This window comes from Acomys russatus, chromosome 9, assembly GCF_903995435.1.
Source record: "Acomys russatus chromosome 9, mAcoRus1.1, whole genome shotgun sequence".
In the NCBI taxonomy this organism is placed as follows: Eukaryota; Metazoa; Chordata; class Mammalia; order Rodentia; family Muridae; genus Acomys; species Acomys russatus.
Genome location: NC_067145.1, coordinates 27,665,273 through 27,679,730, shown reverse-complemented (window position 1 = coordinate 27,679,730; position 14,458 = coordinate 27,665,273). Strand labels below are relative to the sequence as shown.

At 40.6% G+C, this 14,458-nt stretch overlaps 1 protein-coding gene across 1 annotated transcript in view; it reads left to right on the top strand.

Annotated features, from left to right (window-relative positions):
* LOC127193807 (zinc finger protein 91-like) overlaps window positions 1-14,458 on the top strand; it is a 36,340-nt gene that overhangs the window by 7,913 nt on the left and 13,969 nt on the right. Inside the window, 1 exon segment of the mRNA XM_051151044.1 lies at window positions 130-2,225. Coding sequence (XP_051007001.1) covers window positions 130-2,225 — 2,096 coding nt within the window.

The window sequence follows — 14,458 nt, the reverse complement described above, 5'->3', positions numbered from 1 at the left end:
ACGGGAAGATACAAGGGATGGGACAACAATTTAGATGTAATATGAATGAATTAATAAAATATATTAAAAAGTATAAATAAAAAAGGATATTGCTTAGCTTTTGATTATACCTCAACCTTTTCTCAACAGGAACAATGCCTAATGTCTGTAACAATTACAGCAAGGCCTTTGATTATAACTCACTCCTTATTAAACACCAGAGAACTCATACAGGGGAGAAACCCTACAAGTGTGAAGAATGTGGTAAGGCCCTTAGCTCTCGCTCAACCCTTTCAATACACCAGAGACTTCATACTGGGGAAAAGCCCTACAAGTGTAAAGTGTGTCATAAGGCCTTCAGTACTCGCTCATCACTCTTTATACACCACAAAAATCATACTGACGAAAAAACCTACAAGTGTGAAGAATGTGGCAGATCATTTTACTACCCTTCAATGCTGAAGCAACACCAAAGAATTCATTCTGGAGAGAAACCCTACAAGTGTGAAAAATGTGACAAAGCCTTTTATGACCCTTCCTTCCTTAAGCAACATCAAAAAGTTCATTGCAGAGAGAAACCCTACAAGTGTGACGAGTGTGGCAAAGCATTTTCCTCTGCCTTAGTCCTTAGCCAGCATAAAGAAACCCATTCTGAAGAGAAAAGATACGAGTGTAATGAATGTGGCAAATCCTTTTGCTATCCTTCATTTCTTAAGCAACGTCACAGAAATCATTCCGGAAAGAATCTCTGCAATTGTGGAGACTGCGAAAAAAGATTTTCCTGCTCTTCACACCGACAGGTACATCAAAAAACTCATACTCTAGAGAAACCATATACCTGTGAAGATTGTCACAAAGACTTCCGTAATCACTCATCCCTTAGAAGACACAGGGCAGCTCATACTGGAGAGAAACTCTACAAGTGTGACCTGTGTGGAAAAGGATTTACTAAGCCCTCTGTGCTTACAGAGCACAAGATAGCTCACACTGGAGAGAAACCCTTCAAGTGTGAGGTGTGTGGCAGATGTTTTTCTTCTTCTTCAGCTCATAGGAGACACCAATTAATTCACTCTGAAGACAATCCCTACAAGTGTGGGGAATGTGGCAGAGCCTTTTCTACGTTTTATTCTCTTACTCAGCACAAGCTTGTTCATTCTGGAGAGAAACCATACAAGTGTGCAGAATGTGGGAAAGCCTTTTCTTACAATTTTTCCTTAGTTCAGCACAAGCTGAGTCATACTGGAGTGAAATCCTATCAGTGCGAAGAATGTGGGAAGATGTTTTATTCTACTTCAAAGTTGAAGAAACATAGAAGACTTCATTGTCAAGAGAAACTGTACAAGTGTGAAGTCTGTGGAAAAGCCTTTTCTACTAATTCTTCCCTGATTCAGCACAAAATAGTTCATAGTGGAGAGAAATGCCACAAGTGTGAAGAGTGTGGAAAAATGTTTGCCTCTACCTCAAAACTGAAGAGACACAAAAGAATTCATTGTGAAGAGAAACCCTTCAAATGTGAAGAATGTGGCAAGGATTTTCGTACTCACCCAGAACTTTCTGTACACAAGAGAACTCACACCAATGAGAAACCACACAGATGTGAGGAATGTGGAAAAACCTTTTCTACTCTCTCATACTTTACTTTGCACAAATTACACCATACTGGCGAGAAATCTTATAAATGTGACGAATGTAGCAAAATGTTTTACTCTACTTTAGATCTTAAAAAACATAAAAAAATTCATACTGGAGAGAAACCATACAAGTGTGAAGACTGTCACAAAACCTTTACTACACGTACAACCCTTAAGAGGCACAGGACAGTCCACAGTGGAGAGAGACCCTACAAGTGTGACCTGTGTGGGAAGGGTTTTATTAAGCCCTCTGTCCTCACTGAACACAAGATAGCTCACACTGGAGAGAAACCCTACAAGTGTGAAGAGTGTGGCAAATGTTTTTCCTATTCTTCAGACTTTAAAACACATCAAAGAATTCATTCTAAAGACAATCCCTTCAAGTGTGGGGAATGTGGCAAAGCTTTTACTAAGCTGTATACACTCACCCAGCACAAGCTTGTTCACACTGGAGAGAAACCATACAAGTGTGAGGAGTGTGGCAAAGGATTTTCTTGTTCTTCATATGTTAAGGTCCACAAAACAATTCATTCTGAAGAGAAGGCCTTCAAGTGTGGGGAATGTGGCAAAGCCTTTGTTAATCGTTATACCCTTTCTCGACACAGGACAGTTCATGTTAAAGAGAAATCCTACAAATGTCGTAAAAAAGTTTATACTTCTTCATCACTTAAAAGACACCAAATAGTTCATTCTGAATAGAAACTCCACAGTGTGTGGAATGCGGTAAAGCCTATGATGGTCACTGAGACCTCACAGAGCACGAACAAATGCACTGAGTAGAGAAGCCACGCATCTGAGGAAGGGCAAGTGTGTCACCAGCCAGTCAAACGTGAAGGTAGTGACCAGCTTTTAGTGTTTCTTTGTATCTTAAATAACAACAATCTTTACCCTGACCATCAAGGTTGTAATGTGAAAGATGTGGTGAAGGTTTCAGTTATCAGTCAGTCCTGGTTCAACCTCAGTACTATGCACTTGAGAGAAACCGTATCCATACAGAAAAGGACCAGGGTTGAGCTATTCCCCATGCCTGTATAAGCATCAGATAATAACTCTTATGAGGAAGCCTACAGAAGCAATCAATGTGGCATCTTCTCTACCTGTGCTTCACACCTTAACTGTCCCCAGAGACTTGACACTGCAGAGACACTCTCTGCATACGCCACTGTCCCTAAGCCTTGAATAGTACTTCAAGTCTTCATCAACACCAAAGAACTGGTGTAGGTGACAAACCCTGCAGGTGCAGATGACCTTGTTAGCTGTAGATATCCCGGTCATGCAGCCCAGCACTACCCAAGGGACTCTCATAGGTGTCTGATTCAATCAGGTTAGCCTACATCCCTATTTGGGGGACATTTCTTGATTTCTAAGTGATGTACATTAGTCCATCCAAGGGTAAAGCATGCCATCCAGGAAAGTGTTCCTGGGTTCTGTGAGAATTCTGCATGGTGGAGCATATTCAGAAATGATGGAGCAAGCAAAGAAGTAAGTAGCTTTCTCTATGGCAGTGGGTCTCAACCTTCCTAATGCTGCGACCCCTTAATACAGTTCCTCCTGTTGTGGTGACCCCCAACCACAAACTTATTTTCACTGCTATTTTATCACTGTAAATTTTGATGGTTATGGATTGTAATATAAATGCAGATGGTCTTAGGTGACTCTTGTGAAAAAGTTGTTCAACTCCCCATGGGGGTTGTAACCCACAGGTTGAGAAATAGCAGCTCTGTAGCTCCTGCTTTGGCTTTCCTGGATGATGAACCTTTAAGCTTAAAGCTGAAAACAAACCTTTCTCCCCCCTAAAGTGTTTGAGGTCTTGGCATTTGCTATGAGAAGAGAAATCAAAGTAAGATGGCACTAAATGTATGAAGGATTTTCCGTCTTCCTTATACTTAGTTGTCAGCAGACACTATATGGGAGGTAAGGACACACAGCCTTGAGATTTGTTCAGCCTTCCTTGGATACCAGAGCATTTACATTGGAGAAAAGGCCTACCTCTGCAAAGAATAGGATGAAGATTTTTTTTAAGTTGTACTTAATTGAACACTGCGTAACTCATACAAGAGAGGAACTTTGTGAGAGCAAAGACATTAGATAACTATTGAACAGTTATTCTAATCTGCAGCACTTGAAATTTACACATAAGAGACCCAACCAGGCACGCTGGCACACACCTGTAGTCACAGCACTTGGGGAGGCAAAGGAAGGAGGATCTCTGTGAGTTCGAGGCCAGCCTCTCTATAAAGCGAGTCCAGGACAGCCACAGATACACAGAGAAACTGTCTCAAAAAACAAAAACAAACAAAACAAAACAAACAACACTGCAAATCAAGTGTTCAGACAAATTACTTATTCTTCCTACATCAGAGAATTTGTTTTGTTGAGAAACCCTATAGATATGACACACCTCCTCCCTTAAGGCCACACCTCCTAACCCTTCCTAACTACTCCAGCAACTGAGAACCAGACATTCAAATAAATGAGCCGATAGGACCCATATTTGTTAAAACCACCACGACAGTAGAGAGTAACCGTCATCCCTGAGCCAGATTAAACTCTTTCCAATTTCAAGTTGCTCTTGTATTTTATCTCAGCAACTGGAACAGTTTCAAATAAAAACAATGAAAGTTTCAATTTAACATTTACTACGTGTGCATCATAGTGTTTCTTCCTACTTTCCCTTTATTTCCTTCCTGCCTCTTTATTACCCTATTCTCTTTCTAAACTCTTTCCTTTCAACACACACCACACACTCACTCACATACACACACACACCACACCACACACAGACACACACACACACCACACAGACACACACTTGCACGCGTGTGCACACACACACAGAGTTACAGATGGTAGTATCAATATAACTCAATATAACTTCTTTGTAAAACTGCAACAAAAAAGAAAAATGTGCTGTGTGTGGTTTGAATGTGTGCATGCTGCACCACGAGTTACTATACATTTTGCATTTCAGTGTTAGATTAATATCTTTTATCCAGTTTGAATTTATTTTTGTCTAGGATAGTTCTAATTTTATAATTTTATTCTTCTTTTTGGATGAATTTGAATATACAATTTTGCCAGCAGTATTTGTTGAAAAGGCTTTCTATTCTGGAATGGAACATATTTTTGGAAATTTTGTCAAATACTATGTGCCTTTACTTCAGTGTTTTTTCTCTGGGAGATATTTTACAATCGTTATTTACATGTTTGTTTTCAATGAGTAGCGTGTCATCTTTATCACTATGGCTATGGAGTATAGTTTGAGACAAAGTAATACACATTTGACTGTTCTTTCTGCATAAATTGCTTTGCTTATATATGGCCATTTTTATTCCCATGTGTTGTGTGTTTTTCTAGTTCTTTGTCATTGGAAATTTGCTGTGGATTGCATTGAATGTATAGATTGTTTTTATTATTCTAGGTGTCTTTAGAATATGGCCTCTGCAAATCCCAGAATGTCTTTCTGTCTTATAAGGTCTTCCTGTAAGTGATGCTGTTTTATATTATCAAAGTTTGCTTATAGAAGCCTTTCACTTCTTTCTTTAGGGTCATTCTTGGATATGTCTCCTTTAAAAAATTTTTTTTGAGACTATGATGACTAGGTGCTATTTTTCCTAATTACTTTCCCTGCAAGTATCTTGTTGGTGTGTACAAAGGGTAATGATATTTCATGTTGATTTTGAGAACAGCTATTTTTATTGATATTTATTATAAATGTTTTTATTTCCTCAGATGAGGGGATGAGATGAGAGTATTCCCATGCCTTTCTAGTGCTTTCTGAACTCTTACTGGCTATTTCAACTCAGCTTCTCAGGCCTTAACGCCTCGCCAAGCTGACTGATTCAAACTGGCTTCTCTTGCCTTCTGACGGAATTGCTCTGCCTAGCCTTAAACTAATTCTAGTAACATGTTTTAATCTTGTGGCTCCTTCTCATTCTCTGGCTCATACTGTCTTCACCTGTGTCTAGCTTATTCTCTCTTCAACCTCTCTCTGTAAAACTTTCCTAGGAAAAACAAAAACTCTCTGGTTAAAAAACAAAAAACAAAACAAAACAAACAAAAAAAAACCTCTCTTCTGTTTCCCAGTGCTACTCTTAAATAGCCTCTCTTTTCTGTTCTGTTCTTGTGAGAGTTGGGCATAACCTATCTGTGATTCATTCTATCAAATCTTCCTCTGATTGGTCACTTTACCTCTCAATTAGACTTTACTTTCAAACACGGCCATTTCCTTCTGTCAACTAACCTTGCCTTCATTGTTTGGGATTAAAGCTGTGTACGAAGAGTGTGTCTGAATCCCATCGGATCACATAGGCCTGGAAGGTCTTTGGATGTGATCCTGTTGCCAGAGCAGCCATGTTGCTGGATTAAAATTCCTCTGCAGGCTACCATTGTCTTAGCGATTCTATTGCAGCAGAGCACACTGTCACTAAAAGCAGATTGGGGAGGAAAGGGCTCATTTTATTATACACTTCCAGGTGACTGTGCATCACTGAGTGTAGTCAGGGCAGGAACCTGGAGGCAGGAACCCTAGAGAGGCCTTGGAGGGGATGTTGCTTCCTGCCTTCTCTCTGTGGGTTGTTCAGCATCTATCCTTCCTTCCTCCCTTTCTTTCTTACTCCTTTAATAAATATTCTTTTTTATATTAAAAAATGATGTGCATTGGAGTTTCGCCAGTACATATGTGTGTGTGTGTGTGTGTGTGTGTGTGTGTGTGTGAGGATGTCAGAATCCCTGGAAATAGAGTTATAGACACTTGAGAATGTCCAGTGAGTCCTGGGAATTGAACACTGGTCCTCTGGAAGAGCAGCCAGTGGTCTTAACCACAAAGCCATCTCTCCAGCATGTTTTTTATGGCACCACGACCTCCAGACCAGTTGTGGCATGGTCCACAGTAAGTTGGTCCCTCCAGCATCAGTCATCAGTCAAGAAAATGCCTCACAGGCTAGTCTGGTAGCGTTTTCTCATTTAAGGTTCTCTCTCCAAAATGACTTTCGCTTGTGTCAAGACAACATAAAAGTAGCCAGCACAATCATACTTAGAAGCTTTTGGTATAGTATACAAGGTGTTTTATATACATTTATGTAATCTATTAACTGGCATAGTTGAATTTCTTCCTTTCTAATTTTTCCCTTTCCCTAGCTTTATATTTTCTTCTTTCTTTAGTTAAGAATTTTTGTACAGTATTGAAAAAGTAGAGATATTAGGAACCGTAGTCTTCATGCTGGATTTTTCATTTTTTCCGCTTACTGAAGGTGGCCTATAGTTTTGTCATCCATAGCTTTCATCATGCCGAGAGATGCTCCATTTACTCCTACTCGCCTCAAGACTTATGAACACATTTTGAAGTTTTTCAAATAACTTTTCTACATGGGATGATTGTGTGATTTCTGCTTTGTCTATTTTGTGGTGTATTATATATTTGTTTGCACATATTCGGCCAACCTTCCATCACGGGCATGAAGCCAGCTTCATCATGACGTAAGACTATAGTTAATTTTCTTTTTAAAAATCTATATTAATTAGGGCTATTTGTCTGGTGTGGGTATGTGTGCATTTGTGCCTGAGTGTGTGTGTGTGCACATGTGCGTGTGTCTACTTTTGATAAATTAGGGTTACAGTGACACCTTAGAATGAGTTTGGTAGTGTGCCCCTTTTTTTTTATTTTGTGGAATGGCTTGAAAAGTGTTGATACTTGAGGGTTTCGTTTGTTTGGGGTTTTTTGTTTTAAAAATAAATATAAAAATTTTAAAAATAAAAATACTAGTTTTCCTTGAAAGGTTAGTAGAATTTTTTAGAAAGTCTATCTGGCTCTTGGCTTTTACTTTTTTAAAAAATTTATTATTATTATTATTATTATTATTATTATTATTATTATTATTATTATTATTATTATTTTGGCTCTTGGCTTTTAATGATTGCTCCAGTCTCCTTGTTTTGGGTCTGTTTTGGCTCTTTAAACTTTCTGCCTTCATTTTCACTGGGCCATAAAGTATTTGTAAGATTATCTGTATATTTTAGACATTTCTGATGTTTTTGGAATATAGCTTTCAATGTATCCGATGATGGTCATTTCTTCGTCTCTGATTTGTTTGGCTAGTGGATGGATACAGCCATGTGAGTTTTAGTAAAGGGCCATGTTTGATTAATTCTGCATGTTTTCCTTCAGTCTCTAGCTCATGAATTCTGTATTGATTTTTATTATTTTCATTGCTCATTATTTCTTGTTATAATATGTATTTTTTTCTTTGTTTGTTTCTGTTTGGCTTCTTACTTTTCTCTGCCTTGGCTTAGTCCCCCCCGCCCACCCCTTTCTTTTCAATTTGATACCTTTCTGCTATTTCTTTTTCTTTTTAAATAATTTGTTCACATTTCATCCTGATTATTATCCTCTAGGTTCTAGCTTCCAGGTCCCACCCTCCTTCCCTCCTCTGCCCTATTTCCCTCCCCCAGACCTCTTTATGGGGGGCTCCTCTCCCCACCATCTGATCACAGTCTATCAGGTCTCATCAGGGTAGCCTGCATCCCCTCTTTGAAGTCATTATCAGTCTTCCACTTAGGACTGACTTTTTCTCTTATCCTTCAGTGAGACACTGTTCATTCTAAGGCATATCATTTAGTCAACAATTATTTGCATATTGTCTTAGGTTAGTCTTTTTATTTGTTTCTAGTTTCGGTACATTGGGTTCTGATAGGATGCACATGATTATTTCTTTTTTTCTTTTTTAATATTTATAATGCCTTGGTTTGTGACCTGTAACGTGCTCCATGTTAGAAAAGATATCTTAGCCGCGTGGTGTTAATCCCAGCACTTGGGAGGCAGAGAAAGGTGGATCTCTATGAGTTCAAGGCCAGCCTGGTCTACAAAGAGTCCAGGACAGGCAGGGCTCTGTGTAACAGAGAAACCCTGTCTCAAAAACAAAATGTATCTTATGCCACTGAGGAGAATATATATTCCTTATTTTCTGTGTGTAATGCTCTGTAGCTATTTTTTAAATCTAGTTGATAGTTTGGATACTTGAAGAATCCTTTGCACATTTTTGGTTTGGAGGACCTACTTAGATGCGAGAATGGGAGTGTCCTGTTTTAGTTTCTCTGAACTGCTTGATCTTCCATGTCTTTTCATGTTATCTGGATAGAATTGAAAAACATGTTGATTTTGTGCAGAAACATCCCCATTAGTTGTGTCTGGCTTTACATACGTATGGTGTGACATCTTCTCCATCAGTTAGGAATTCTCATCCAAGGTTTTGAGGCTTCATTTGCTTTATGTCTTGATGACCTGGTCCAGCAGGTCACGCTTCAGTGATGGGGTCTTGAGAGAGAGGACCAGAAGATCAGGTGATAAAGAGGAATGAAGATAGCGAAGATTGTGATGGCTGAAGAAACTCCCATTTTATGCTAGGCATCAACCTTGGTACCCACTAGGCATTTGTCTCTGACTCTAGTCCCTGGAAGGTAAATTCCCAGTAACCCTAAGTCAGTAATTCCCCACACAACAAATTCCGTGACCGTCTGTCTGCTGGCTATGATACCACTGACTGCTTTTCAGCTTCTGTAACCTGCTTATGCAGCTTCAAGGACTGTCCGGCTACCTTGGCAGAGCAGAACAGCTCTTGGATAGCTTGTGCAGATATGCAAGGTCTTCTTGTGCTTCTGCCTTTAAAAGTCCTTCACCTCCTTCAGCTTGCAATCTCAAGTTTGTCTCCAAGAGTGTTGTTCTGATAGCAGTTTTAATAAATATAATTATATAATCCAGATCAAGCCCATGGTCTTTTTGCAGGGGTCACAAACTCCATAACCAAGATAAAGTTTGAGGTTAGGAGGCCTTGCACAACCTATACCTTATGCCAAGCAAGCTTATTGAGAAGTACAGCATTTGCATATTCTTTCAGGGCTAGATAGGGCAAAGTCAGCAGAAACTATCGTACAATGGGACAAAGTCAGTGAGAAGCAAATCAAACAATGTTGGAACACAAAGTATCACAAGAACACCATAGACCAAGCACACAGCAGCCTTGGGACTGATAGCCATATCTCTGTGGGAAGTAGTGGGTTCTCAGGATCTGAAGCCACAGCTCCCCCAAGGCCATGGCTCCAAGATTTTCCAAGCATATTTCTGTTTTTAGAGAAGTAGCTGAGTTCCTTCTTTATACACCACATCCTCAGAGAAAAGCTCCAACGGCCCCAGTTCTAGCCCTACTGGCTCTGCCAAGCATGCTTCTAGTTTTGAGAAGGCCAGGGCCTTTCCCATATTTCCGGGCCTCAGGGAAAGCCTCCGTTGATCAGTGTAGCACTCAACAGTTGGATATCTCAACATTTGACTCTGTGGGGGATCTCTTTCCCAGATGCTTTTCTTTGATGACAAAGACAGCTCTTTTGGATTCAGTGCACTGGTTTGTTACTTAATTGGTCTGTTAAGTTCACCTGCATTCAGAGTTGTAGCTGAGAAGGGTTGGCTGTTGTGTATGATTCGTTTTTCATCCAGGTGGCTTCTTGGAAGTTCCTTTCTTCCCATGTTGGTAGTGTTGGATTTTGCTGGAGGAAAGTAGAGATGCCTGGAGATTATAGAGAAGTTAATAAAAAATTGTTCCAGTGCTGACACATATCCTGTTTATTTGATAGTTTTGCTTTGGTTAGTAGGAAATTTGCTCACTAAATACTGTACTGGCTTGTTATATGACACAAACTAGAGTCATCAGAGGAAGAGGCCCCAATTGAGAAAATGTCTCCATAAGATAGAGCTGTAGGCAAGCCTGTAGTGATTGATGTGGGAGGCCCCACATTCTTGCGGATGGTGCCATCTCTGGACTGGTGGTCCAGGGTTCTATAAGAAAGCAGCCTGAGCAAGCCATTTGGGGAAAGCCAGTGAGCTGCACCCCACCATGGTCTCTGCATCAGCTCCTGCCTTGAGGAACTGTGGCAGGTAGATTAGCAACCCCCAGCTCTGACCTACCCGGATTTCATCAGAAAACCCTGAGTCCAAAGCAGAGACTTCCCTTTGCTGTGCCCTATCCACCTGATCTTTCAATTACTGTGTTTTCAAGAAGCATTGATTGAGCTGGCCAGAGCAGGCAGCATTGTCCACACTAATATATTTCTTACATTGATGATACAGCAGTGAGAAAGTTACACAGCTTTGCACCACTCTTAGAGACCGTTGATCTGTCCAGGCCATATGTGACATGTTCAGAGTTTTGAGAGCTAAGTCCTCACTGCATGAAGAAGTGAAGGTGAAAGCTAAGTTGCATTAGACCTGAGGCTGAATGAAGAGCAAGAGGGCAGTATGGGCAGGCGCCTGCATACCTGTTTCTCCGCTTGCTTATTTCATTTGGTGGCAGTGTCGCTTCATCCCCATCCTTCCATGCATCTCCTGTCATGGTGGACTGGACCCTCAAACTGTGTTTTGAAAAGTGGTGGTTGTAGGTTCTACTCCAAGATGCATGGTTTCACTAGGTGATTGGCTAGGTTTGCAGCATCAGAAATGATTTTCCTCTGCTGAAGTCTTAAATAGAGAGTTGTTGATTATCACCAAGTTGTGAGTGGCACGACTGCATACTTAGAGGGTTTTTTTGTTTGTTTTTGTTTTTTGTTTTTGTTTGTTTATTTGTTTTGCTATGCTCTTCATTGTTTGGTTCATAGGCATCATGTCTGCATATGACTATTGGTTGCTTCTCCTCTTTGAAATATTGCATAGTGCCTTCTGTTAACTATGAATGCTAGTCCGAAGAGAGGAGAGATTTGGGTTAGGTCTTTGTCAGAGGCGTCTTGCCCTTGTGTATTTACATGCATGGTCTCCTCTGCAATAGGGATTTACCTTACCAAGAACTATCACAATATCCTGTAGTGTTTGGGGAGTCTCCTAAGACAACTCTGACCAATAAGTCATAAGAGGACTTCCCATCCCTGGTGTGGGGGATTTTGTTAGATGGTCCTTGGTTTTTGGAGGAAGCATTAGCCCAGATGGGAAAATTTCCTTTACAACTATAAATTTAGTTTATGCACCAACTTTCATGTATTATGGATAGTGTGAAGCTTTATGGCTTTTTCAAACAGTTTTGCCTGCCTCCCTCCTTTCGTATTTATCTACAACCCTCCCTAATTACATCCCATTTCCCCACATCCCCACTCAACATCACTTATATCCTTCTGTTCTCTCTATTGCCTCCTGCCACCCCTTGAGCCTGGGAATGGATCCTTCTCCCTTTCTTGATGTCTGCAATTAGTCCAGGGTATGTACTCACATCTGAACATCTATATGGGACTAGGAGCTGCAGAGAGAACATATGATGTTTGTCTTTCTGGGTCTGAGATATCTTTCTCAATAACATAATTTCTAGTTCTGTTTCCCTACAAATTTCATTCTTCATTTTTTCTTTTCAGCTGAATAGCATTCCATCATGTATATATAGCACATTTTTTTTATCCATCTATCAATTGAAGGACATTTAGGTTTTTTATATTAACTATTTTAAATAGAGCAGCAATGAACCTGGCTGAGCAAGTATCAGACGTAGGATTAAGAGTCCTTTGGGCATTTGCTAAGGGTTGGTGTAGCTGAGTCAAATGGTTGATGTGATGAAACACCATGACTGTAAAGCAAGTTGTAGAGGAAAGGGGCTATTTGACTTACACTTCCACACTGTAGTCCATCATTGGAGGAAGCCAGGACAGGAATTCAAACTGGGTAGGAACCTGGAGTCAGGAGCTGAAGAAGAGGCCATGGAAGGGTGCTGCTTATTAGCCTATTCCTCGTAGCTTGCTTGGTCTGCTTTCTAATAGAACAGAAGAGCACCATCCCAGGGATAGCACCACCAACATTGGGCTGAGCCCTTCTCCATTAACCACTAATTGAGAAAATGCCCTACAGTTGAATCTTATGGAGGCATTTCCTAAGCTGAGGTTTCCTCCATTCAGATGACTCTAGCTTGTGTGAAGTTGACATAGCCAGGACAACTTGTCAATGTATCACTTTTAAGTCATAACTATTCTTTCTTGTTCATTACCAAGATCAAACATTAACATCAACATTACAATATAAAACATAGTAAACAGAAAAAGTCTCAAAGTCAGGGATTGGAGAGACGGATCAGTGGTTAAGAGCAATGGTTGCTCTTCCAGAGGACCTGGGTTCAATTCCCACCACCTATATCACAGCTCAGAACTGTCTGTGACTCTAGTTCCAGGGGACCCGACACTCTCTCACACACATACAAAACACCAATGAACATAATATAAAAATAATACATAATTTTTAAAAGTCTCACACTCTTTACAAATTCAAATACTTTAAAGTTCTATTTTTTTTTAAAGAATCTAAAGTCTCTTTTAAACCCTAAAATTTTTTTTAATTTATTCACTCACCTGTGGACCCCTATAAAATAGATGAGTTAAATATTTTCTTCCTTTAAAAGGGAAGAGCCAGGGCACAGCCACAATTTTAACAAAGCAAAAGCAAAGTACAAAAGTGTAAATAACTCAATATCCACTTATCCCGGATTCACTCATGATCATCTGGGTTCCTATAAAGGCCTGAGTCATATCTCACGTTCCACACTCTGCAACACACATAGCTTGTTTCCTAGGCTCAGACCGCTCCTCCCACACCTACCGTAGTCCTTGGTGGTCATCGCTCAGCCAGTACTGCTGCACTGCTGTCTCCAACCTTCTGGGGTTGTCTCCCACAAGCGGGCTGCACTTTCACCACTACAATTTCCTAGGCTGTCTTCAGGGTTTCAAGCCTCAACTTCTCTCTATGAGTCATTCAATCTGGGGCTTCAACAGCTACTGAAGCCACATTCTCACAGTGCCACGCCTCAGCTGCTCTCCATGGTCCCTTCATCCCTTCTAGAGCGGTACCACCTGGGTGACACCGCTTACTCTACCGAATTGGCTGCCAGCGTGAGGTACAGATCATGGCCACAGTTTCTGAGTGCTGACTCTCAGGAAACACGAGAACATTTCGTCTCAGCGAGGCTGGTCTCTTCTTAATCACTGATAATCTCTCAGCTCCAGCAGGCCAGCATCCATTGTCTCAGTAAAACTTTACTTTAGTGGTTCTGGACTCTTGTTAATAACAGCAGATTCTTCAGCTCCAGCTGGCCTGACACCTCAGGGTCTTCACACATGTGGCCTGGTGGAGTCTTTGTATCCCTCAGCAACTTCACAAGCCACGCCTCCATCCTCTACAAGCCACGCCTCCATCCTCCACAAGCCACACCTCCATCCTCTGCTGTACTTTCAACCTTCTTATCTTTAAATCCCAGAACAACCCACTGAGCTCTGAACACTCAATGGACTTTTTTTTTCCCCTTAATTTTTATTTTATTTTATTTTATTTATTTATTTATTTATTTATTTATTTATTTATTTTTATTCTCCTCCCTTTCTTAATGGCTGTTCTAGGCCAAGTTCTAAAGTCCTTTCCTAGTCCTCCCCTAACCAGCATGGTCATGTCTGTCACAGCAATGTCCTACAATCCTGGTACCAACTTCTGTTTCAGAGTTACTATTGCTGGGATTAAATACCATGACTCTAAAGCAAGTTCTAGAAGAAAGGGTTTATTTCAATTACACTTCCATATCACTGTTCATTATTGAAGGAAGTCAGGGCAGGATCCTTCTGGAGGCAGAAGCTGATGCACAAACCATGGAGGGGTGCTGCTTAGTGGCGTGCTTCTCATGGCTTGTCAAGCTTGTTTCTTTATAGAACACAGGGTTAGCAGCCTAGGGATGGCACCACCTACGGTGGGCTGGGCCCTCCTCATTAATCACTAATGAGGAAAATGCCCCACAGCTGGATTGTATGGAGGCATTTTCTCAACTAAGGTTCCCTCTTTTCTCATGACTCTA